Below are 23,626 nucleotides of genomic sequence, written 5' to 3' on the forward strand. Positions count from 1 at the left end.
CGCCAATAACCCGTTCACTCTATTAAACAAGATTGATACAGTGCTGGAATCTGCTCATAGAGGGACACAGGGGGCAGGAGCTCTGGGGACCCCGGCCGACCAGCACTGTACGGGAATCCACAACATATGATGTACTGGATCTAAACAGCGGGTGTTTAAAGCGAGCGAACACGCAGAACGCAGGTGGAGGCAAATAGACATAATGCAGTCAATAAAATGTAAAGGGCACAGATAGATCCAGTAATATGTTATTTTGGTATCTAAAATCTGTTAGACAGTTGGGTAGAACGTTAAATATAAAATTAAAGGGATATTATGGCTTTCGCAAATAAAAGGTTATTCTTTCTGTGATAAAAAGTTATGCAAATTTCCAGTTTGTTTTTTTCTCAAGATCTCTGCTTGCTGTTATTCAGTAGGAACCTTCACTGATTTTATCCAGTAGATGAAAACCTGCCCTGATGGATACAGTACAGTTATCAGAGCTGTGTTTTGTAAGAAACAAGACACTTGTGTGTCCTTCACAAGACCAGGACAGATGTATTTCCCCTGAAAGTAAACAATTAAGGTTCCCATTGCATGTCTGCAAGCAGAGATGTTAAAAACTATGAGGACGTGATACAACAAGTATGGAGAAAAAAATGGATAGCTTTTCATTGTATAATAAATAACCTTTATTCGCTGAAACCATAATACTCCTTTAATGCCAGGATCACACGCACAGTTTTGGGTGCAGTTTTTCGAGCCAAACACAGGAGTGGACACAAAAGAAATGAGATGCATCAGTCTTTTCTTTATACCTTTCCTTCTTTTTCTTGAGCCAAAGCCAGAAGTAGATCCAAAAGAAAGTTAAGTGCACCAAAAACTGCATCAAAGCAGTGTGTGTGTGTGTGTGTGTGAACCTGGCCTTAGTTTTCTAAATCTGATAAATCAAAAAACTCTCTCTTGCAGTCAATATTACAAAACTAGTGGCATAAATGAAAACAAAAACTTCTAGTTTATCTAAACATGCCTATATATAGGTCACATTGCCACTTTGCAATAGAGACATAATGCTACAGAATAATAAATGAAATGAACAAACTTCATATGGAACAAACAGATGAATATTATACTTTACCACCGTCCCAGTCAGACAATAATTACACTTTATATGATGTATTACAAATTTTATATATATATATATATATATATATATATATGGAGAGAATGGATCATTGCGGAGGATGAATTATAATTCTTCGTCACACTACAAAAGTTTAATGTTTGTCCTTAAAGTTTTTTTCCGTTTCATTTAATTAAAGTTTATAGGGGCTGTCTGGTTAGAAATACTCGATTAGGAAATTTAGGGTTAATAGAGGAGGGTCCCGTCTTCAGTATACTCATTTAAATGCCAGTGCAGAAAGCAGCAACAAAGAGCAACGTCTGTACATTACACTAAACGTCTGTACATTACACTAAAGGCCAAAGATTTCAATGGGAACTGTGTAATGCTTCAGGGGAATCCAACACTTTCGGTCAGATTTCCCCATAGATTACATCAGACTGCTGTGGGTACCAGCAGAAGGGGAACCCTGAGTTTATTTTACTGTGTTTTAAAAAAGTTCCAAAGCAAATAACCCCTTAATGGCCAGTTGCACACTGCCCCTCGGGACGTTTTTCATGGCATCTGCGTAGCACCAGATAGTTTTCACTGACCCATTCACTTTAGCGGGTGAATCGGGTCCGTGAAAATAGACCCAACTCTCCAATTCGTGGAAAGATAAGACTCGGGCGGCACACACGGTCGTGTACATTAGGCCTTAGTCATTGTATAAGAGAAAAGTTCTGCAACTTTCTAATATACTTCTGTGTTTCCATGTTTCACCATTGTCAATATAATCAGTGATTGTGAACATTCTTGTGTAAATTGAGAAGTTGATCCTGTCCAGCCTACACAGGTGGAGGGCTCGTCACAAGAGAGCTCCTCTAGGCCTCATTCACACATTGCAGATTTGGTCAGTATTTTGCATCAGTATTTTAAAACCAAACTCAGGAGTGAAGTATAAGAAGGAAAGAAATCTTTCCATTATATTTTTCTGTGTTTAGAATCCAGTCCTTGTTTTGGCTTCAAAATACTGATCAAATCTGCAAAGTGTGAATGAGGTCATACATTGTAAACGTTCACTGTGCAACCAGACATTATATTTCCCTGACGAACTTGAATCAAAAACGCTCATTGCTGATTGGCTGCATTAAGTACCAACATCAAGCACCAACCACTACCTTAGATGTGACCCTTAACATTCAATTGTTATACTGTTGAAGAACACAGGAGGGAGTTAGACCTTCGTATCCAGGTGTGTATGACCAGCCATGACAGCTATACAGGATTACGTATATATGTATATCTATAGACGACGAAGTTGGTATATTTAGTGTTTATGTTGTAACCCGTCTTCTCTGATGATCTATCTTATAGCTCCGAGCACTTCTCCTACCTGTTCTGAACCAGCCATCTGGAGTGAAAGCCTCTCTTGTCTCCTGTGGTTTGTTCCAGTATTCCCTGAACACAGCGGGGCCACGTACCTGCAGCTCTCCGTCTCTTTCCTCAAAACCTGGGGAGACCTTAAAAGCAACACCTGTAATTAACCGATGCCACGTAAGACAAGTACAACCCCCCCCCCACCCACCCCCCAAAAAATACTCCTTTTATGCAGCTGGTGTTGACCTTGCACAATTTCTACAGTTTTGGTAACGCTCCCACATCTTTAGGAAAACATCTGCTGTGTACGGCATCTGCCAGTCGGGAGTCTTGGCACAGGCTGGCTCCAGTTGGCAGAAATAGAAGGGTGAGGGTGGAAGGAGGGGGTTCGAAAAGGAAAGGCGAGAAAACAATAACACAAAACTTGCATCTTGTATGTCTGCTTGCTTGTGTTGGCGCGATAAACCCATTTAATGTCAGGGCAAAAAAAACAAAAATTTTATTTTTATTTTATTATTATTATTATTATTATTATTATTATTGCCTACATTGAAGGTTCTGTGTAAAATGACTATGCACAATTTTTTTGCACATTAGTTTTTGTAACCCATAAATGATGCACTTCTGAGAAAAATTACTTAAAAAATGCTTCTGATTTAGTAATATTTCTGCAGGGAGGAAAAAATTAATTAAAAAAATCAACAAGTTGCGATGGTGTCATTTCATTTACAGCCATCTGTTGAAAGAATAAATAAAATCAAGAAGCAATATCATTCCCCGCTGATTTTTACACGCCTTACGGAGTTACAGGAAGTGAGGAATGAAAAAAAAATAAAAAAAACTATTACCGAATATTCTTCTCTCCTGAGAAGCAGTTTGGTATTAACCTCAGCTGAACTCTTTGCTTCACAATCTGCTATTTCATCCACAAATTCACAGAAAGTGATCACGCAATTACAATAGGGAGAGACCATAGGTGATGAAGTGACAATCACTGGCATTGCCCATTGTAAGTGGATGGCGCCATTACCTCCGTGCTGGTAACATTTCCTTGAGCGAGGACTGTATAGGAGCTTCCTTCTTTCTGAGGGATCTCAGTGGCTATACGGACGTCTACTCCTGGTAGCGGGTTGCCCACGGACCCTAAGAAAAAGAGAATCAGAATCATATTAAGGGCTTATTCAGACGAACGTAAAATACGCGCGTGCAACGCGCGTGATTTTCACGTGCGTTGCCCGTAGCTATATTAGACAATGGGGCCGTGCAGACATGGCAGCGTTTTTTGCGCAGCGTTGCTCCGTTGCAAAAAACTCACGACATGTCCGTTGATTCAGCGTTTTCAACGCATCACGCACCCATTGAAGTCAATGGGTGCGTGAAAACCACGCATGTCGCACGGAAGCACTTCCGTGCGAACTGCGTGTTTGCGCAACAGCTGTCAAAAGGATGAATGTAAACAGAAAAGCACCACGTGCTTTTCTGTTTCCGAACATCCAAATGGAGTGTCTTTGCGATTAGCGAACCCCGACAACCGAAGCTAACTTCACCGGGTTCGGCCAAACTCGTTTTGGCCGAACCCGGCAAAAAAAATTCCGGTCCGCGACGTCGGGAGACATTCACTGTGCATGGTGCTGAAAGAGTTAAACTGTTTCAGCACCATGGACAGTGACTTGCGATCCCAAAATACATGAACCTGTAAAAAAAAACGAAGTTCTAACTTACCGATTACTCCTGTCTCCTTCCTGCAGTCCGACCTCCCGGGATGACACTTCAGTTCAAGTGACAGCTCCAGCCAATCACAGGCCACAGCCAATCACAGGCTGCAGCGGTCACTTGGACTGCCGCGTCATCCAGGGAGGTGGGGCTCGATGTCAAGAGAGGCGCGTCACCAAGGACGCGTCACCAAGGCAACGGCCGGGAAGTTCTCGGTAAGTAGGAACTTTCTCTTTTTTTAAACAGGTTTTTCGCTGTTGTGTTCGGCATTCACTGTCGAGGGTGCTGAAAGATTTAGCTCTTTCAGCACCTTGGACAGTGACGGGCGTCGACAAGCCTCATCTCTATGATGGCGGCTGCGCGAAAATCACGCAGCCGCGCATCAGACACGGATGACACACGCAGCTGTCAAATAGTGTTTGCGCGCGCAAAACGCTGCGTTGTTTGCGCGCGCAAAAACGCAACGCTCGTGTGAATCCGGCCTAACTGCTATTCACCCCTTGATTAATGCTCACGTAAAAGAAGTTAGGTTGCTGTTCAGACCCGACTCAATGGGTTGGGAGGGGACTCATTCATGACTTCCGGCGGCTTCCCTGCATAATGGAATTCCATGTCATCTGTTCCCATCCTTGTGAATCCAAGTGCAAGTGCAAATCAGTGGTCAGAGTTCTTTATGCATATCATAAACTCACGCTCCTCAAAAGATACAAGAGAATATGGATCGCAGAAGAGACTGATCTAGCGGTGGATACAATTTACTAAAGCTTTGCATTGGGCGATCCAGTCTGGACCTATTGCACCATTCATCCATATGTTATAAGTATGTATCATGTATTTGTATACATACCTGGCACAACTATTTCAGGCTATCAAGTCATTGACATGGGCTTCCCTTGCTTGCATATATAATATACAGTATATTCCATGAACCCAGCATCATATAGAAATTCTGCATACTTGTTTCTAGTGAAGAACTGCATGATACTCTTGAAGTATTAAAACCGTATTTTATATTAAAAGGGGTTTGCCCACAAAAAAAAGTGTATCCCCTATCCACAGCATAGGTGATAAATATACGATAGCGGGGGTCCCAACTGTTCGTGGGTGCCGGGACCATTGTTTGAATGGAGCGGTGGCCACGCATGTGCACTATTTAATGCGTACGTGACAGGCACAAAGAGCCGGGTACAGCGCTCGGCTATCTCCATCAGTCCCATAGACATTGAATATAATGATGTGCGCATGTATGAATGCCGCTCCATAGAAAAATGGGACACGGGACCCTTGTTCTCATGATCCTTGGGGATCTCAGCGATCATACATTTATCTACTATCCTGAGGACAGGTGATTGATGTTTTTCCCATCAGAGACATTTATGAAACATCCACAGGATATGTCATAAATGGCAGAAAGATGCGGGTCCCACCTCTGGGACCCGCATCTATCTCTAGAATGGGGCCCCCTAAACCCTGTTCTACTGCTCTGTGTTGTAGCTGAAAAGTGCGATTCCCAACCATGAATTACGGAAACAGCGCAGCTCGCTGAGCTTCACGGTTTTCAGAAGTCATATAGAACTGAATGGTAGTTACGGAAACAGCATTGCTTGCATGCTACGCTGCTTCCGGAACTGCTATTCACTACTATGGGAGTTACGGAAACAGCGCAGCTCAAGGAGCTACGCTGTTTACGTAATTCATGGTTGGAAATCACACTTTTCAGATACAACCCATAGAGGTAGAACAGGGTTTAGGGGGCCCCGTTCTAGAGATAGGTGCGGGTCCCAGAGGTGGGACCCGCATCTATCTGACATTTATGACATATCCTGTTTATATGTCATAAATGTCTCTGATGGGAAAACCTCTTTAAGGCTCCTTTCTCAAATTTTATCTGACCATCCAATAATCCAGAATATTGGATAATCATGCAGTCCTCTTAGTGCAGCACTTATTTTATTTTTTATATACAGAAGAAATGCATATTAAGAAGCAACAATCTATCACAATTTCTACACAGAACACATCACAACGATACAAGAGGAGAAAAATGGAACATGTTTAAAACATGTCAATGATACATATATGACACATATGGACACCACAAAACACAGCAGCGCCTGAACTAAAATCTGGACTAACGCAGCCCGTCTACTCTTCGTAAAACCAGCAGCCGTGCGCCCTTGATGCGCACATCCCCCACCCCCCTATACTGAAGCTGCTTGTGAGAGTAGAGCGGTGTAATTGAGGATGCTGCATGTGCTAGGCTCAGGGGGGTCCACATGCTGCTGTGTACGGAGGGGCCCTGGGAGGATTGAGACAGGCCGGTGATAAGACACACTGCGATCCGCCTGTCACAATGCGCCAGGTCCCCGCTGGAGCAGCCATTAGCCAACTGTGATCTAAACCTCCAATTAAAGCGCTGATTAGACCCGGCGAGGCGTGAGCTATCCATGAATAATTCATAGCTATGTGCGTGAAGAAAGAGAGAGAGAAAGAAAAGACAAACTCAGGAAAATGCAGCAGAATTAACCCTTTCTACAGCTCACTTGAAAAACGTGAAGCTATTGAAAGACACATTATATCCTCATTTTACAGAGTCGCCAACACGGTGGGAAGTGGTGTACAAAGAGGTGCCCTCAGCAATCAGGTGACTATCCACAGCTGGCTATAGACACTACATAATGGTCAGCTGATTTGTATGAAGTCTGCCTGCAATTTAAAATAAACGGGGCTTAGTAAACCCTCACCTGAGGGCCACCATCACAGCAAATAATAATCCGACAGGATGGATTTTTCGTCACATACTCTTTTGTTTCCCTGGAGCTTAGCGTCACTAGAGGCGGCTGGCAGCAGCTTATCTCCTATTTCTGCCGAGTCAAATGCGCATGTTCACCTACGGCCAAACTTTTAAGAAATTTTCATGTTAGCGGACAGACAGATACCTTTCTAGGGTTCATCAGCAACATAAACACAATCTACTGCTCCCTGTTATCAGCCATTTCAGACCGAGGAAAGGCTAACTGCGGTGTTTTTCAATGAGATGACGGAAGGGAAGTCCAGAAAGATAAGATTAAATACAACAAGTGGAAAAATTTTAAAGACTATATAAACCTTTCGTGGCATTTTTTTAAATTAATGTACGGATTTATTGAAAAAATATATATATTTGTAATTGACACTTATTAAAAAGATTTTTAACTTTCCAAGATACAGTTTCTTTACACTCCCTTAACATACAAGATGCATCCCTGAACTGACAGATAAATCCGTCAGTGAACTGCACTGGCGGCTCGGCTGTCAGGTGTCCCTCTGATGCCGATCATATCACAGCCTTCAAAATGACAACAGGTCAAGATATCAAAATGACCTATATAATGGCAACGCTCATGTCACCTGGTACACGTGGTCCATGGAGCGGGTTTGTCAGTGCCATGCCGATTTCGGTCATACCATATCTCTCTAGAAGAGTGTGGCCAGTGATTTCCCGCCAACGCTCCAAAATCGGCACAGGAAGAGCCGACGACCCAGACACCATTAACCTAAAAAAAATGGATAAAGCAATTCTACTTAAAACTGATATTATCGAGACATTAAACATTCTCAAGTAAAATAGTGAGGATGTCATAAAAGTACATATTTACTAATTGCCAGTTTTTAATTCAAAATTTACATCCCATCATGCCTCATGATGGAGAAAAGAGTTCATATCTTTCCACCTATTTAATGCAAATTAAAGCAAATCTGTCACCACATTTTGCCGCCCTAGGTAAGGGCTGCATATTACAGGGACAGGTGCAATCTCCTATAAAAGTTTATCAAAGAATACACCGGATAGTTTTGAGTTCAGTGTACTCATGAAAAGAACTCCACCACTTCTCCTCGCCCTCTTCACATTAATGACTAGCTGTGGTGCATCTGCATACACAGCAGCCTATCAATCAGCGCTGAAATAGGCGGGGAAACCGAGGAAAGCGCTCTTGTCACGAGTACGGCGGACTCAAAACTACGAGTCCGGTGTATTCTTTGTTTGCACCTATTAGCCAAATGGTACAAACATTTTTACAGCATTTTAGCTAATAGGAGAATGGACCGGTCTCTAATATGATGCCCTTACCTAGGGCATTATAGTGAGGTGACAGATAATACTGATTAAACATAATGCTGCCCCCTATGGTTAAGAATGTGGACATGAACACAAAGAAGAATCTTCATAAGTGAAATAAATTGCCCTTGCAGCTAATTTTTTACATTGTACAAATAGAATTAAAAGAAAGGGGATGCATTTCCTTTTTTAGAGGTCTTCCCACTGATCAATCCTTATGGCTCATTAATATACATGCCATAAAACTGTGATCATTGAAGGTCCAACATCTGGGACCACACTAATCTCAAGAACCTTGAGGTCCTAGGTCCACGTTCTCAGCAGTAAGCGGTCTATGCCTTCAGAGTCATTCTCTATAGAGATAAATACAATATGGAAACCATGAGATCAACCCAGCAGTCGGATATAGCTCAGTTCTATGGCCTACCCTATCTATAGTGAAGCCAGCCCGCCAATTGCAGCAGGTAAAGCTTACGAAAACCCCAGCGATCAGCTGTCCGACATTAACGAGTAGAATCCATCAGAGTGGACTGGTCAATAGAGGGATACCTGAGACCCCTTTAACCTCAAATCTTGAAGGATTGCAACAATACCTGATTTTCTGCTGGCACATTGCCTTCACAAAGTCCTTAACACCTGGCTTAGTGAAGTGACTCTCATAGTAATCAATCAGTTTACTGTAGATGGTGGGTACAGCCATGAAGACGTTGATAGAGGGTGAATCCGTGCTTAGAAAGTGCTCCCATACCTACAGGAAGGATTGACAACATGTTCATTGTGCGAAGAATAACACGATTAGTATAGTCATTATATCACTTTCTTCTATATCAACATATTTGTGTAGAGAAGGTCTAGTTAGGATTTCATACTAATGAATTGTGCGGGAATTCTGTAATCGACACCTTCATGATAGCCATGAAGAATTTAAGGGATCGCTTCCACTTAATACATGTAATAAATATAATGGGCAGTGGTCACCAGTAGTTATTCAGTGCAGCACAAAGGACGCCCCAAGACACAGCCCTCGGAGTAGTAACCTGGTGCCTGATCACTGCATAGGATAGTGAGAAGTGTCTGATGAAAATAAACATCTTATATGGTTTATATACTATTGGCAAAAACTCAATGGAGGCAAAATGGCAGTGGTATCAGCTGTAATGCCCCACTGCTCCCCCAAAGTGGCAAAAATTAGATGCACATTCTTGGGCACTTGCTGCCAGTCCCCCTCACTTCTACCATCCCTAAATAGGAAGGTATTGTATTATGAAACTAGTCATTACCCTACAGGTACCAAATTTACGCTGTGTGTTGCAGGAGTGACGACAGAAGAAAGCAGCCATGTTGTGTTTTCAAGGCTATATTCACACTGCCATGCGAGGCGCAGTTGGGTGTCGTAGTGCAACTCATTCACTTCATTAAGCTAAGCTTCAATATCAAACACGGCCCATGGACCAGGGTGGTGCGGTTTCTAGAAGAAAGCATCCATGTTTTTCTAATCCTGTATAACCCCGATATCCCAGCTGCTGTTAGATCAAACTCTGTTTTCCCCGCTGCCATTGACTTTAATAGTAACAAAAATGCAACGGAAATAAACAGTACAGTAGGTTTTATATGAGGTTTCACTCACAAGCAGATGCAGTAATATGCCCTAGAATGGCTTAAGAAAAAAATTGAGCCACTAATTGTGTGTGTTTTTGTTTTTTGAGTCGTGGTAATTGGGGGGGGGGGGGTTTGTATTATATACACAACATTGTATCTATAGTATTACAGACAAATGTATCGCTTTATGTACCGTTACAGTTAAACCATTTATTTTTCAGGAAATTGCTCTTAAAGGCTATGTACACCTTTTAAATAAACACACACACACACACACACACACACACACACACACACACACACATATATATATATATATATATATATATATATCTCAGTGTGTTTGGTGCAACTTTCTAAATTTGAGATACAGCTGCTTTGTATCCTGCATACAGAGCAGCTGTATCTTGTGTTGAATCCTGTATCCGTCAGGTCAGCGGCATGTCTCTGACATGCAGGATCGAGCGGCTATCGATCACATCTAAGTTCAATACCTTAGATGTGATCAATAACAGGTGTATCCCGCGTGCCAGAGACATTCCGCTGACCTGACGGATACAGGATTCAACACAAGATACAGCTGCTCTGTATACAGGATACAAAGCAGCTGTATCTCAAAAAGTAAAAATAATTTTTAATAAAAAGTATTTATAAAGTTGCACCAATCACACTGATATAAATATATATATATATATATATATATATTTTTTTTTATATATATATTTTTTTTTTCAAAAGGTATACATAGAATAGAAAGCTGTCACACCCACCTCCCTTTATCCAGTTAGGATATAGAACGGCATTGAACAGTCACACTTTAGTTATGCAACATTACAAGTTACCCTTACATACAGTATATCCCAAAAACGTATCTTACATCCATCTCCTGTGCAGTTGAATGCTATTGTTCGGTGTTATCATCATTGTCAGGCTGGGGAGCAACCGATTATAGTATTCTTCATTATGGTTACAGGCAGGAAATGCAGAAAAATCCCTGCTGCCATTATCACTACATTATATCACATGTCTGCAGAACTAAGAACCTCCAGATACATTTACATTAATGTGTGAACGACGGTTCGTGCTATAAAATGCACTTGCCAAGTTTAAGATTAGTGACCCTTTTAAAAGGGATTGTCCACTTTGTACAACACCTTTTTGTTAGAAGGGTCCCATGACGATATGATGATCACAAAGTATCCTGCTTCTGGGACACCCAGCGATCATGTGGGGGAACCTAGTAGCAAGTGTTCAGTTCCCCTGCAGCACCACCGCTGGGGAAATGATGCATTACACAGCTCCCATTGAAAGCAATGGGCTGTCCTTGTAATATATGAACTTGCAGATCCTCCAAAGTTAAAGATGCTCTTTGTAGACGCTCTTTTGCTACGGCTAATAGGTGAGGATTCTGAATGGTGGACCCCGTCTATTATCTCAGATAACCCTTGTTGAGAAATTGAAAGTGGGTTTTCTTAGCCAGACACTCTTTAAAAAAAACACTCTGAATCTGTTCAGTAGAGTTTCTTGATTTATTGGAGCACTAGAAACCTGTAAAACATATTAAAAGTTGCAAATAAAAATGCAAATAGGAGGAATGAAAAAGGAAATGCAAGTAATAAAAATGTCTGGAAATATATAATAAGGTGGATAAATTATGGTAACCACTTAAATTGCTCCAGGACATAAACGTGACCAGGCGATAACAAAGTTTATAGCGATCAGTAGAAAACAACCTAAAAAGTTTGGGTTGAAATTTCTAGTCTTTTTTTCTTTCAGCCACTCAGCTCTTACCTTTAATACCTCAGATGTCCTGGCCAATGTTAATGCAGAGTTCACAGGAGGACCCCTTTTTTTTTTCATAATGCACAAGAAATTATGCAATAAACGAATGAAAGGCTATGTAAAACCTCTTAAACTGGTCTCTTTAGTATTCCGCGGAAATGAGAGGCTGTGAATATTCCATTTAGAAGCAGATCAAATAATTTACTACCGACCTCGCCGGGTAATAATACAGCAGAGCAATACAGAGTTCCAGACTATCAACAGTTATGTACAAACACCATCTAGAAATATCTAATATACAATGATGGTGCAAAACACAAGGAAAACTAAAGCATGAAGAGGGGACATCATCGCTAAGAGTTACGGATATCATAGCGTAGGTTCACCATTATACTTATGTATAAGGGGATTGTATAACTAGAAATTCCCTAAAGTAATATCGGAAGCTAGAGAATATTGATCATGCACGATCCACAGCTTTTCAGTCAGTAGGACTATAGGCAGATGCCATTCACAGACTACAGGCTGCCAACAACAGTTTACTGACAAAAATGGAACATCTAAAACACGAAACCAAAATATATAATATATATATATATATATATATATAATGTATATGTATAAAATAAGCTTGGTTTTATTACTAGGTTTTGTCCACCGGCACATGAACGTGACAGACAATTGATAGCGACAGTGGTAATGTCAATAGGGATGATATCACGGCTGAGTGTCAGTAGCGAACCTGGTGCTGGCAGTGCAGAAATGGCGCAGAATAGTACAGACGGCAAAGTTTTTATTTAGGATTGATTTGCCCACATTGTTAGTGGTTAAAAAAAAATCCTTAAAGGGGATTTGAGGATTAGTAAAATAAAATGGTCTGCTTTTTTCGCAGGAACAGCGCTATTCTTGTCCATGGGCTAGGTTTGGTATTGCAGCTCATACCTATGGACAAGAGTGGGACGGTTTCTGTAAAAAAAAAAAAAGAGACTTTTTTTCTTATACTACACAACCTATTCAAAGAGGACCTGTCACTAGGACCTACAAACACCTACTAGCCGCTGTGTCGGAGTCTAGCGGTGTTTGTCCGGTCACGATGACGCTGGCTGAAGACTGTCTTTATGAATTAGCCTCACGCTGATAGGTCAGCATCAGAGGCTCAGTGGTAGCTCCGCCCAATAAGAATCGCTGGCGGCCAAACCCACTTGGCTAGCCAGCGGTCATTTCCATATTGGATGTTAAATAAAGAGGAGTCAATAGCTCAGCAACAGGGGGACACACAAGTACAGGACAAACACCGCGGCTATTAGGTGAGACTACTAACTCACTTTGTAGGACCTAGTGACAGGTCCTCTTTAAACAGGGAAGAATAGCAGTAAGTTGGCCTCTTCTATGTGAACATAATAAATGTCAGCAGTTCCATTATTTTTACATTGACCTCTATGGAGGATGGAAGCCATAACTGATGAACAAAGTGCCTATTAAGCCATAAGCATAAGTTACTGCACTGCTAATGTGAGCGAGGACTAAACTCCTGGAACGAAGACAAGAAAAGACAGTGAAGATGGTATTGTAGTAGAGATACCTGCAGCAATGTCATGACTTGAGGGTATATGGCTGGTGTGAATGTACATGCTGAATGAATTTATTTACTACAATTATGAAATCCTCGCTACTCCCATTCCCCCCTTTCCAAGCCACTAACTTATGTGATTGCGAATAGAGGTTGGCACGCCGACCCATTCCTGCCCTGTGCCACGAACAGATGTCATCACGGGGACTAATTAAAGGTGAATCTCCCCCTGCCCTCAGTGTTCTTGTCTAAAACTCCAGGCTTCATATTCCCCATGTTTATAGTCTCTTCTCCCCTCCCGAAAACCTCCACCACCCCCTCCTTCTTGTTCTTCACACCGCTGCTCCAGAACAATTCTCTCTAAAACACTGCAAGTATTAACGTGCTTTACTGCAGCTGAGAGAGACATCAAAACCGCCGAGCGACCTCTTAATTCAACGGATGAGGAGACGGATGCTGGAAAACTTAGGCTGAATGTTTAGACCACACGACCGGGTCCACACATAATGGTCATCTCGCAGATCAAGGCCAGTCTAAAGCTTTTAATTGACAGATTGAGTTAAACACGGCTACATTACAAAAAATATTGATAATTGTAAGGCTCTCTATTCTATAATGATGTCCTCGCACGTGCCTTTTGATTGCATTTTTTTTCCAGGATTTACGCAACACTGACAAAGCGGCACATGTGACTAAGCCCTAACTAAGAACAAAATCAAAAAACACAGACTGAAGATGTATACGAGAAATTATCAATGTTTTTACATGACAGTGACAGTCACTTTACATATAATGACATCCATTTTTCCCCTAGGATTAATGGGAGCCTAGCCTAGACTCTATTAGTTACTACTGTGATCCTATCGGTAGTCATAGCCATGTATGTTGCTCTAAGCTTCCCTCCAGCAGCAATATAGGGGGAAGTGCTAGTCTAAAGCTGGCCAAACTTTTTAGAACGCTCATTCGACTGACAACTATTCCTCCCGACTCCCCAATAGACATGCACAAATGGCTCAGCTGAGAATGCATGTGTTCTCAGGGAGAAAGCTGCTGCTAGACTACTCTGGCGGCGGCTTATCCAATAACGAACAAAAGGATCGGGCATTAGATGGCCAACCGGTCTTGCCGAAATGGGCCAACATATATCTAATGTGTATGGCCAGCTTAAGACCGTGCGGATGCTGCTAATAGATGTCAGCATAGTCTATGTGAATGGACTCACAAGCATCAGCCCGCCCAAGCCATAAGGGAACGGAGGAGAGGTCCACCAGTGCTTTGTATACCCCAATTGGGGCACATAATGACTGCGCAGTCAGGAGTCAGGAGACAGGACAGTGACTTTGGGTAGTAGAATTTAACATAAAAATAAAATGTAACATAAAATGTAGAAAAAATTTACAAAATTTAGCAGGCGTTGCATAATGAACAGCCTAGACAAAACGGTTAAAGGTGTTGTCCAGCTTTAGAAAAACATGGCTGCTCCTTCCAGAAACAGCGCCACACCTGTCCATGGTTGTGTCTTTTATTGCAGCTCAGCTCCATTGAAATAAATAAGGCTGAGCTGCAATACCACACACAACCCGTGAACAGGTGTGGTGTTGTTTTTGGATGAAAGAGCAGCCATGTTTTTCTAATACCGGGCAACCCCAAGAAAATCGTGATATGTTTTTCATTGTATTTAATCATTATGGAATCATTAAGGATATATTCACATGAGGGCAGTAATGGTATAACAGAGAGCTGCAGCAAAAAACAAAATTGTGGTAAAACTGCATGGAATTACATATACAAAAAGTTCCTTGTTGAAAGGAAGCGAATGGTCAAAGCTGAAAAAAAAAATGGTTACTTCATTACCTGTCAAATATTGTTAATCCCTTCGTAGCTCTTACATTTTATTGTGCTCTGCTGTCAGTTTTACGTATACCCGCTGTAATGCTTAGTCCATCTGATTATTATGGAGATGTATACAGCCAAACCACTGGCTACCTGGCAATAGTGGCATTCAGTGCAGCGAAGATACATTTTCTGTGCTTCCTGTCAGTCACCCCATCCACAAAACACTACACCTGAAATGGCTGATAACATAAAGCAATAGCTTGTAGTCACCAACACTGCAGATATCAATAAAACAGGCCAAATTCAGGCAAACGCAGAATACGTCCAATACTATGTCGTTAAAACAACGCCGGTCACATGGACGAATGTATTTCAATGGGGCCGTTCACACAAAACGTCTCAAGAAGTGACATGCTACTTATTTTTACGGAGCGTCTTTTTACGCTCCGTTTTTTAAAACAGTGACGTAAAAAGACGCCTTGTATGAACTAAATGCTGTTTTTCCCATTGATTTCAATGGGCAGATGTTTGTAGGCGTTCAGCTTCCGTTTTTTCAGGCATTTTTCGAGACATAAACGCCCCGAAATACGCCTGAAAACACTGCGTGTGAACATACCCTTAGGCTGTCATAACAGATTTGATCAACGACAAGCAAGCAGTTTGCAACAGCTGAATATGTTTAGCCAATGATTGCAAACTTCTACTTGCTCTTACGTTACTTTACACGATAATCGCCCCCTGTAAAAGGTCCTTTAGTTAGACAGATCGCGACCCTTGAAATGCTGTAATTATTTCATGAAATGATCAGATAGATCTCAGGTGTACTTCAGCCCTCGGGTCTCCTTACCTTCTTTGGAGAGAATTCAGGAAGCATGACACAAGTAGCTCCCACCCAAAGAGGACAAAGCAATTTGTTGACCACTCCGTGAACATGGTGAAGTGGCAGAACATGCAAAATGCAATCAGATTTAGTCCACGACCATTCATCGACCAGAGCGGTTACCTGCGTGAAAGAAAACAGCAGATTAACTATAAATGAAGGTCTAAAGTGGAGAATCTAATTATAGTGCAAAAATAAAATAAGTGCATTCTCAACCTGGATAAGCAGTGCTAAATCACATGTCCCTATATCAGTGAAAAGCTTGGAAAATTAGCCAGTCAGAAGTCTGAAACAAGCTGAGTAACAATCACCTTTAGGCCGGATTCACACGAGCGTGTGCTTTTTGCGCACGCAAAAAATGCGGCGTTTTGCGTGCGCAAAAGGCACTTGACAGCTCCGTGTGTCAGCAGCGCATGATGCGTGCTTTTCGCGCAACCGCCATCATTATGACACGATGTTTGTAAACAGAAAAGCACGTGGTGCTTTTCTGTTTTCATTCATCTTTTTCACTGCTGTTGCGCGAATCACGCTTGTCCCACGGAAGTGCTTCCGTGTGACATGCGTGGTTTTCACGCACCCATTGACTTCAATGGGTGCGTGATGCTCGAAAAACGCTCAAAGAACGGACATGTCGTGACTTTTACGCAGCGGACTAACGCAACTGTCTGCACGGCCCCATAGACTAATATAGCGTTGCACGGACGTATATCACGTTCGTCTGAATAAGCCCTTACATTGACCCCTTTAGAAACCTTGAAAGAAAGCAACAGATATAACTCAGAAACACATAATTAGAATTCTTACTATGTAGCGAGAAGAGGAATGTAAGGCCAGGTTCACACACACCGTTTTGATGCGGTTTTAGGTGCATGTTTTTGGCAATACACAGGTGTGGACTCAAAAGAAAGGAAATGCATCAGTCTTTTCTTTATACCTTTCCTTACTTTTGCATACAATTCTGGCTTTGGCTAAAAAAAAGACAGACAAAAACTGTGCCAAAAGGCTTGTGTGATCCTTGCCTTAAAAAGCTATTTTTTGATGCAATGCTAGTGTCAGGCACATAAACTGTGCATATTTTACTCCAGCATAAGGCCTCCTGCATAAGGGACGGAAAAGCTGCAGAATTTCACTGCGGCAATTACACAACATATTACAGTAACAGTAAAGTGGATGAGATTTGAAAAAATCTCATCCACACACTGCCGGGAAAAAAAAACGCAGGAAACACAGGCGGAAATTGACCTGCAGTGCGGATACTGAATCTGCAGCATGTCAATGTATCTTGTGTAAACGCTGCGTAATTTCCGGATGGAAATTCCGGGTCGCAATTTCATAGCATTTCAGTCCCGTGTGCAGGGGGCCTTAAACTCCAACAGCAGCAGTCACATATTAAAGTGTGGACTACCACCATCATTTTTGCAAAGGGTGCCCACTTATCCGATGTATATAATAATGTCTTGTTCTTACCATAGCACTTAGGTTTTGGTGGGTGCTGAGCACACCTTTTGGCCTTCCGGTGGTTCCGCTGGTATAAATAATCATAGCCCCCCTGTCATTCCAATCCAGGTCAAAATGATTTGCTTCTAATTGCATAATTTGTTCTGTAGTGCGGTTTTGTGGAGAATTAGGTAGAGTAATGTTTGCAATCCCCAACTTTTCCGCCAGGGGTGCGATAACATCTGTGCATTTTGTCTCCGCAACAACCAGTGCACTCTGGGAATCCTTCAAAACGTACTCAAGCTCAAGAGGTGGGTGACTTATAAAAAGTGGGACTGCAATGGCACCGCTCATCCAAGCAGCCCACTGACACACCACATAGGTGGAATCATTAGGGCAGAGAAACGAAACTCTTTCTGGGGGAACGTCATTCCTCGGGCTACCCAAAAGACGAGTTATTTCTTTAGACAGGGCGAAGCTTCTGAGATATAAATCCTGATAACTGTGAGGTCCGTGTTGGTCAACCAGTGCTGTTCTGTTGCCATAGGTTGGGGCCTTATAAAACACTGGAGCACAAGGCAGGGCCTGGCTGGGTAGGGGAGTATGAAGAGAGCAGGAACGAGTACGGAGACAGTGCAATCTTACTGTAGATAATAAGAGGCGACATCCTCCAGCCATTTTGCTTCATCTGTTAGAGTGGAACAGAGGCTTAATTCAAGACGAAAGCAGACCATGAAGATTTAATGTCCGTTCATTTCACCTATGAACCATGGTAAATAATTGAAGTTGGGCCATTTGCACTGCAAAAATATAAAGCAAAAAAATAGTTACTTTATATGGCAATGCTTGTCTGTTAGTATTATCCATCATATTATAATGTGTATGGTGGCCTCCCAACCCTGCCCCAATGGCAGATGTCGGGGCAGAGAAGTATCAGACGTGTTCCCGCGGGAGATATGCCAATGCTAGTCACCTGTGGCAATGCCTTATTCCCGTCTCCCCATTGAAACAAGCTTGCATGTTTATGGTGGAGTTGGGGGTAATAGCATCAGCGGAATGAGCGCTCCTTATGTGTATGGCCATCTTAAGAAGTTTAATGTAGACCAGAGGGAATCCCATAACTAATGGTTGTGGGTTGGTAACTGCCGTTCTCAATACAGTTACCACCCTACTCGGGCTCTACGTTCTGCCAACGACCTTAGATTAAAATCCTCCATAATCCGAACCTTCCACTCCCGTCTCCAGGATTTTTCTCGTGCTGCACCCGTCCTCTGGAATGCGCTACCCCAGACAATCAGATTAATTCCCAATATCCACAGTTTTAAACGTGCCCTGAAAACACATCTATTTAGACAGGCCTATAACATTCCCTAATCTGACTCCTTTCCATGGCCCTCCATTTAGATTAGTCATCAGAATAAGATTCCCTCACACTCCTTCTCTTCATGTCCGTCATACACGGATACTGGCTGGTGACCGGCTCATGCAGCTTTATGTTACCACCGCATGTGTATAAAAATGGCCGGACCATTGTACAGAACAAACACTGTTACACTTTGTGTCTCCTTTACTTCCTCATAGATTGTAAGCTCTTGCGAGCAGGGTCCTCACTCCCCAGGTTTGAATTGTAAATGAACTTTGTCACTATGTAATGTCTGATATTGTTTGTTTCATGTTCCCTCTAAATTGTAAAGTGCTGCGTAATATGTTGGCGCTATATAAATAAAGATTATTATTATTATATAGTTACGGGTCCCAGAGCTGGGACTCGCATCTATCAGGTATTTATGCCATATCCTGTGGATATGCCATAAAGGTCTAAGTTGGGTATACCCCCTTTAAGGCAAGTACTTAATATAGCAGATAAACTTTTAAAGGTTTATTTTATTCCTGTTCAGACTTGCACCTGATTTTCAGGCCGTATACATAGATAGCTGCGTGAAGTTATCGGAGTGCACACTGTTTTCTTACAATGTTACCAACCACACATACATTTATACGGAGCGAGCAGACAACTGGGCTTATTATACATTTATAAAGATGTCGGAGTTGGAAAATTTGACTTACTAAATACACAGTGCTTGGTACAACAGATAACAACAGCGGCTGACGGCCCCTATTAATTCACAATGGGGTCCATCGGGGTTCCTTCATTTTGACGGTAAGCAAGACACACTCAGCCCTTGTTGCAGGTATGTTTTTTGTTTTAAGACTTTTGGTTGTAAGGTGGGATTGCAGCACTTGGAGTCTAAGCACAAGGTTTATGGTGGGGTTTCTCGTCTGTAGGGGAAATCAAGCTACGTAACAGGTCCTGGTTCAGACAGGCTCGGCAATCACGATGGTTGGTCAGCGGCGATCTACAGTTATTCTAGGGAGCCAGTGCGCGGGCACCGCTGGCTCCTAGTTGGTGGGAGAGTCGGTCCATCATGTAAGGAGCTACAATCTATCAGGTCACCCTACTGGGCTGCTTATTATAACAAAGCGTGGCCGGTGCCACAAATTTAGCCATAATAGGTTTATTGTGTGATTATTTTGAACGATTGGGGTGTTTAACGTGCACTCATTTTAAAACCTTCCACAAAAACGGACTAAACAGACACAAACATGGAGTAAAATAATACTGATATTTCTAGTATTAGCTCATTTTTCATGTAAATTTGATGTGCCCGAAAAGTCACGAAAAAAAATTGTGAAACCATGCGCCACAGCATATACATTGATTCCTAAGGACACGACGGATGCTACAAAGGTAAAGTTTGTGCGTACGTTTTGCGCGCTTACAGCCTATCCTGTATTTTTCAAAATCCTTAAACGTGGTCTACACTTTTCAAAAACATGACAAACGTACACATTTTTATTCATATTGAATTCAATGAACAGCATATGGATGACGTACGTGTACGTAAACTCTACTTTTGCATACGTCAAATGACTACTTTTTATCACCATATATGGAAAATCCCCCAAACCAGTGCCCCCCTCTGCCAGGCCCCTCAGAACCGGCACCAGAAAACACTGCATCCACTCCCTACTAATTCCTTTAAATTTTGACTTTGCATATCTTTATTGAATTTGCTCATGAACAAAAAAAAGGATATGTTTTTTTGAAGTGAGAACCGACTCAAACGTATGCGACAAAAAAGCGTAAGCCGAGGTTAAAAATGCTAACGTTTTTGCAACCTTTTCAACGTCTGCTGCGAACGTGTGCACAAAACGCAATGTGAACTGAAATTGGCTTATATAGGGAAAATACGGTCACAAAATAGAGCGATAATAGATGTATTGACAAACATTAGCGCTATATCCAGGACCTTCGCAACACTCAGAAATATGACCACAAATAGCGCTTGCGTGAACAACGTCTACGGCCACCGACATTGCACAACATTAAATTGAATACATAAATATAACAAGAAATGACCTAACGCCCCCTCACATTAACAGTCTCCGTAGTCACAGCTGCCGCACATCTCAGCAGTAACAATATATTTCTATGGATGAGAACTACGTGTTATACAGGGTTGTATGTTATCAATGTGAGGACACAGCACCCGCTTATACCCCCCACCATGTAACACTACAGACCGCTCTCTCACCTTGTGCCAGTGGGGGGCCAGTCCGTCGCTGCACAGCTCCGCCGAAAACATGAACCGAGAACTCATGGTTCCGCCTGTGGAGGAAAGCGGGTACTGCACGAATCTTTTGCACCGGGATGCGTATCCTTCTCAGGTTGCCGTTTCAGTCACTGTCACCCTGAATTACTCGTCTTTCTCCTCATAGATTTGCCCAGATACATTTTATGTCACTTCACATTACCTGTCAAATATGTGGGAATACAAGTTATAACGTAATTATCAATCTATCTATGTATATTGATATGCAATATTTCATCACTTTTGTAACAAAATGAGGTGCCACATTAATACTACTAGGCACACCTCCCAACTTTCAAGTATCACAAAGAGGGACAACCGATGCGGCACGGGCAGCGCGTTGCGACAATTTGTTTATTTTAAGCCACGCCTCTAAACCCACCCAACCCCCGCCCAAACTCACCCGATTCAGCCCACACAGTATTATGCTCTCATAGTGCCTCCCACACAATATAATACCAAATAGATGCCACCATACAGTATATTGCTCCCATAGATGCCCCCATACAGTTTAATGCCCACACATTCTCCCATGCAGTATAATGCCCATACAGATGCTCCCATGCAGTATAATGCCCCAAAAAATTCCCCCATACAGCATAATGCCCCATACAGTATAATGCCCCCTTAGCTGCCCCTAGTGCCAGCGCCCTTGTAGATAGTGACACAGTGCCCATGTAGATATTGCCCATGTACATAGCGCCACTGTGTCCCCTGTAGATAGTGCCCCTATATAGTGCCACAGTGTCCATGTAGCTGGTGCCACACCCCCACGAAGATAGCGCGTTGTCGACTGGCTGTGGATTCCGCTCCAGGAGTAGCCACTGACGTCACTGTCCATATATGGACAGTAACATCAATGGCTTCCCCGAGCACAGCGCTTAAAGTTGCGCTGTGCCCGGGGAGTCCTCGGCGAGCGGAGGAGCTATCTCTGCTCCTCCTTTCTGAACTAATGCTGAAGCAGGGAGCTAATGGTTCGCTGCTTCAGAATTAGTTTGACAGCGGGACATACGCCCGGAATCCAGGACTGTCCCGCTGAATCTGGGACGGTTGGGAGGTATGCTACTAGGCCTTATGCAGATATAGTTCGGGAGTTGCCCATAACAGCCAGTCATATCACTGCTCCCATTTTGTAACCTGCTAGGGAGAATGAAAACTGGAATCTGATTGGTTGCTAAGGGCAACTGCTCACTAGATCTTATACATGAGGACCATGTGTCCGAGCTTAGCTTGATAACACCCCATAATTATAAAAGTAGTAAGAGGAAAATGTTATACTCAGAAGCAGCAATATATATATATATATACTGTACAGAATGTATACACGGGCGGGACAAGCTTTGTTGGTGCCCAAGACGGTGATTTTAGAAGGTAGTAGTTGTCAGATTGACAATTATTTATTTTACTTTCCTCTAAATTGCAACATTTCGGACAATGGTTCCTTGACGACCGACAACTCCACCTACCTTTTGTTCGTCCCACCCAGCTTCACCCATGTGGGACCCCTTTTCACGGATCCCCAGACTTGAGTCTATGGAGGGATCCAAGAAAATAGGACATGTTCTATTTTTCAACAGACCCTTCACACAGTCCGTTGAAACAACAGCGCCATTGAAATACATGCATCTGTGTGACGCCCATTATTTTAACGACCGTCACGCGGACGTATTCAACGTTCGTGTGAATAAGCCCGAACACACAAATTCGACCCAGCCGAGTGTTCATATTATTTCCTATGCAGCCTAGGGTAATGAATGGCAGACAGACTGCCTTATCACCAAGGTGGGGTAACCATAAAGTCTATCCAACACTTTTAATGAAATGTTTACCCCTAAAGTTAATAGCTGATGATATTGGGAGCTGCCCATAAGCAACTCCAAAAAATGCCTGGATCCACCAACAGGAACCTAATGTATATGAATGTCAGGTTGACTTGCAGATATGTTTTTGTACAAGGAAATAGCAGGGTCTATGGGAAAACCACATTTGGGGAGAACATACAATTCCAAGCAGATGGCGTGTTGGTGAGAATTAATTGAACCCGTAGCCTCAATGTGCCACTCTGCCAGCGATACATTTTTGTTAGTAAATGAGATGCTGGTTACTATAAAGGGAATTATGCAGGTTCATATTCCATTCAATTTAACTATTTAGTTCAATTCACACGTATTTTCGGACTAACCCGTACACAAAATTAATTATATTGAACTGTTGACTGGGACTAGAGTGCTGTAAGGCTCCCCAACTCCAGCTGCTCCCTGCGGGATGCCAGAGTTTTCCCAGTCCTTGACATGTGTAACAATGTGGAAACCTGGTTGTGAAGAGGGAACCGTGTGAGTACCTTAGCATGTGTCAGCAGCAGATGAGCAAGCACTTGGCACAGCGCACCGCTTTTTAAGTTGACAACCTACTTGGCACACAGAACACGTCGGGCACATCTGCCTCTTCCGATAGCAGCTGCGCCATGTGTTGGCACACACAAATATGTGTGGTGTTATTATCACAGCACGGGTGATTGTGTCACCTACCTGTAGCTTTCGATTACTGTATTTCTTATGTAAACATTGCATAAGTATACACGCCAGTCCTAATGCTG

General features: G+C 42.5%; 1 protein-coding gene across 2 annotated transcripts in view; it reads right to left on the bottom strand.

The window, feature by feature from the left end:
• The window catches only part of ACSF3 (acyl-CoA synthetase family member 3), a 37,510-nt gene extending 16,336 nt beyond the window's left edge, over positions 1-21,174 (bottom strand). For both annotated transcript variants that reach the window (XM_075838607.1, XM_075838608.1), the window contains exons 1-7: positions 20,974-21,174; positions 17,408-18,177; positions 15,908-16,063; positions 8,867-9,021; positions 7,565-7,710; positions 3,492-3,604; positions 2,478-2,604 (exon numbers count right to left, since the gene is read on the bottom strand). In XM_075838607.1, the coding sequence (XP_075694722.1) occupies positions 2,478-2,604; positions 3,492-3,604; positions 7,565-7,710; positions 8,867-9,021; positions 15,908-16,063; positions 17,408-18,055 (1,345 nt within the window). In that variant the 5' untranslated portion in view covers positions 18,056-18,177; positions 20,974-21,174. The remainder of the gene's footprint in view (positions 1-2,477; positions 2,605-3,491; positions 3,605-7,564; positions 7,711-8,866; positions 9,022-15,907; positions 16,064-17,407; positions 18,178-20,973) is intronic.
• Positions 21,175-23,626: the final 2,452 nt, after the last annotated feature.

The sequence above is a fragment of the Rhinoderma darwinii genome, chromosome 9 (genome assembly GCF_050947455.1).
Source record: "Rhinoderma darwinii isolate aRhiDar2 chromosome 9, aRhiDar2.hap1, whole genome shotgun sequence".
NCBI classification, from domain to species: Eukaryota; Metazoa; Chordata; class Amphibia; order Anura; family Rhinodermatidae; genus Rhinoderma; species Rhinoderma darwinii.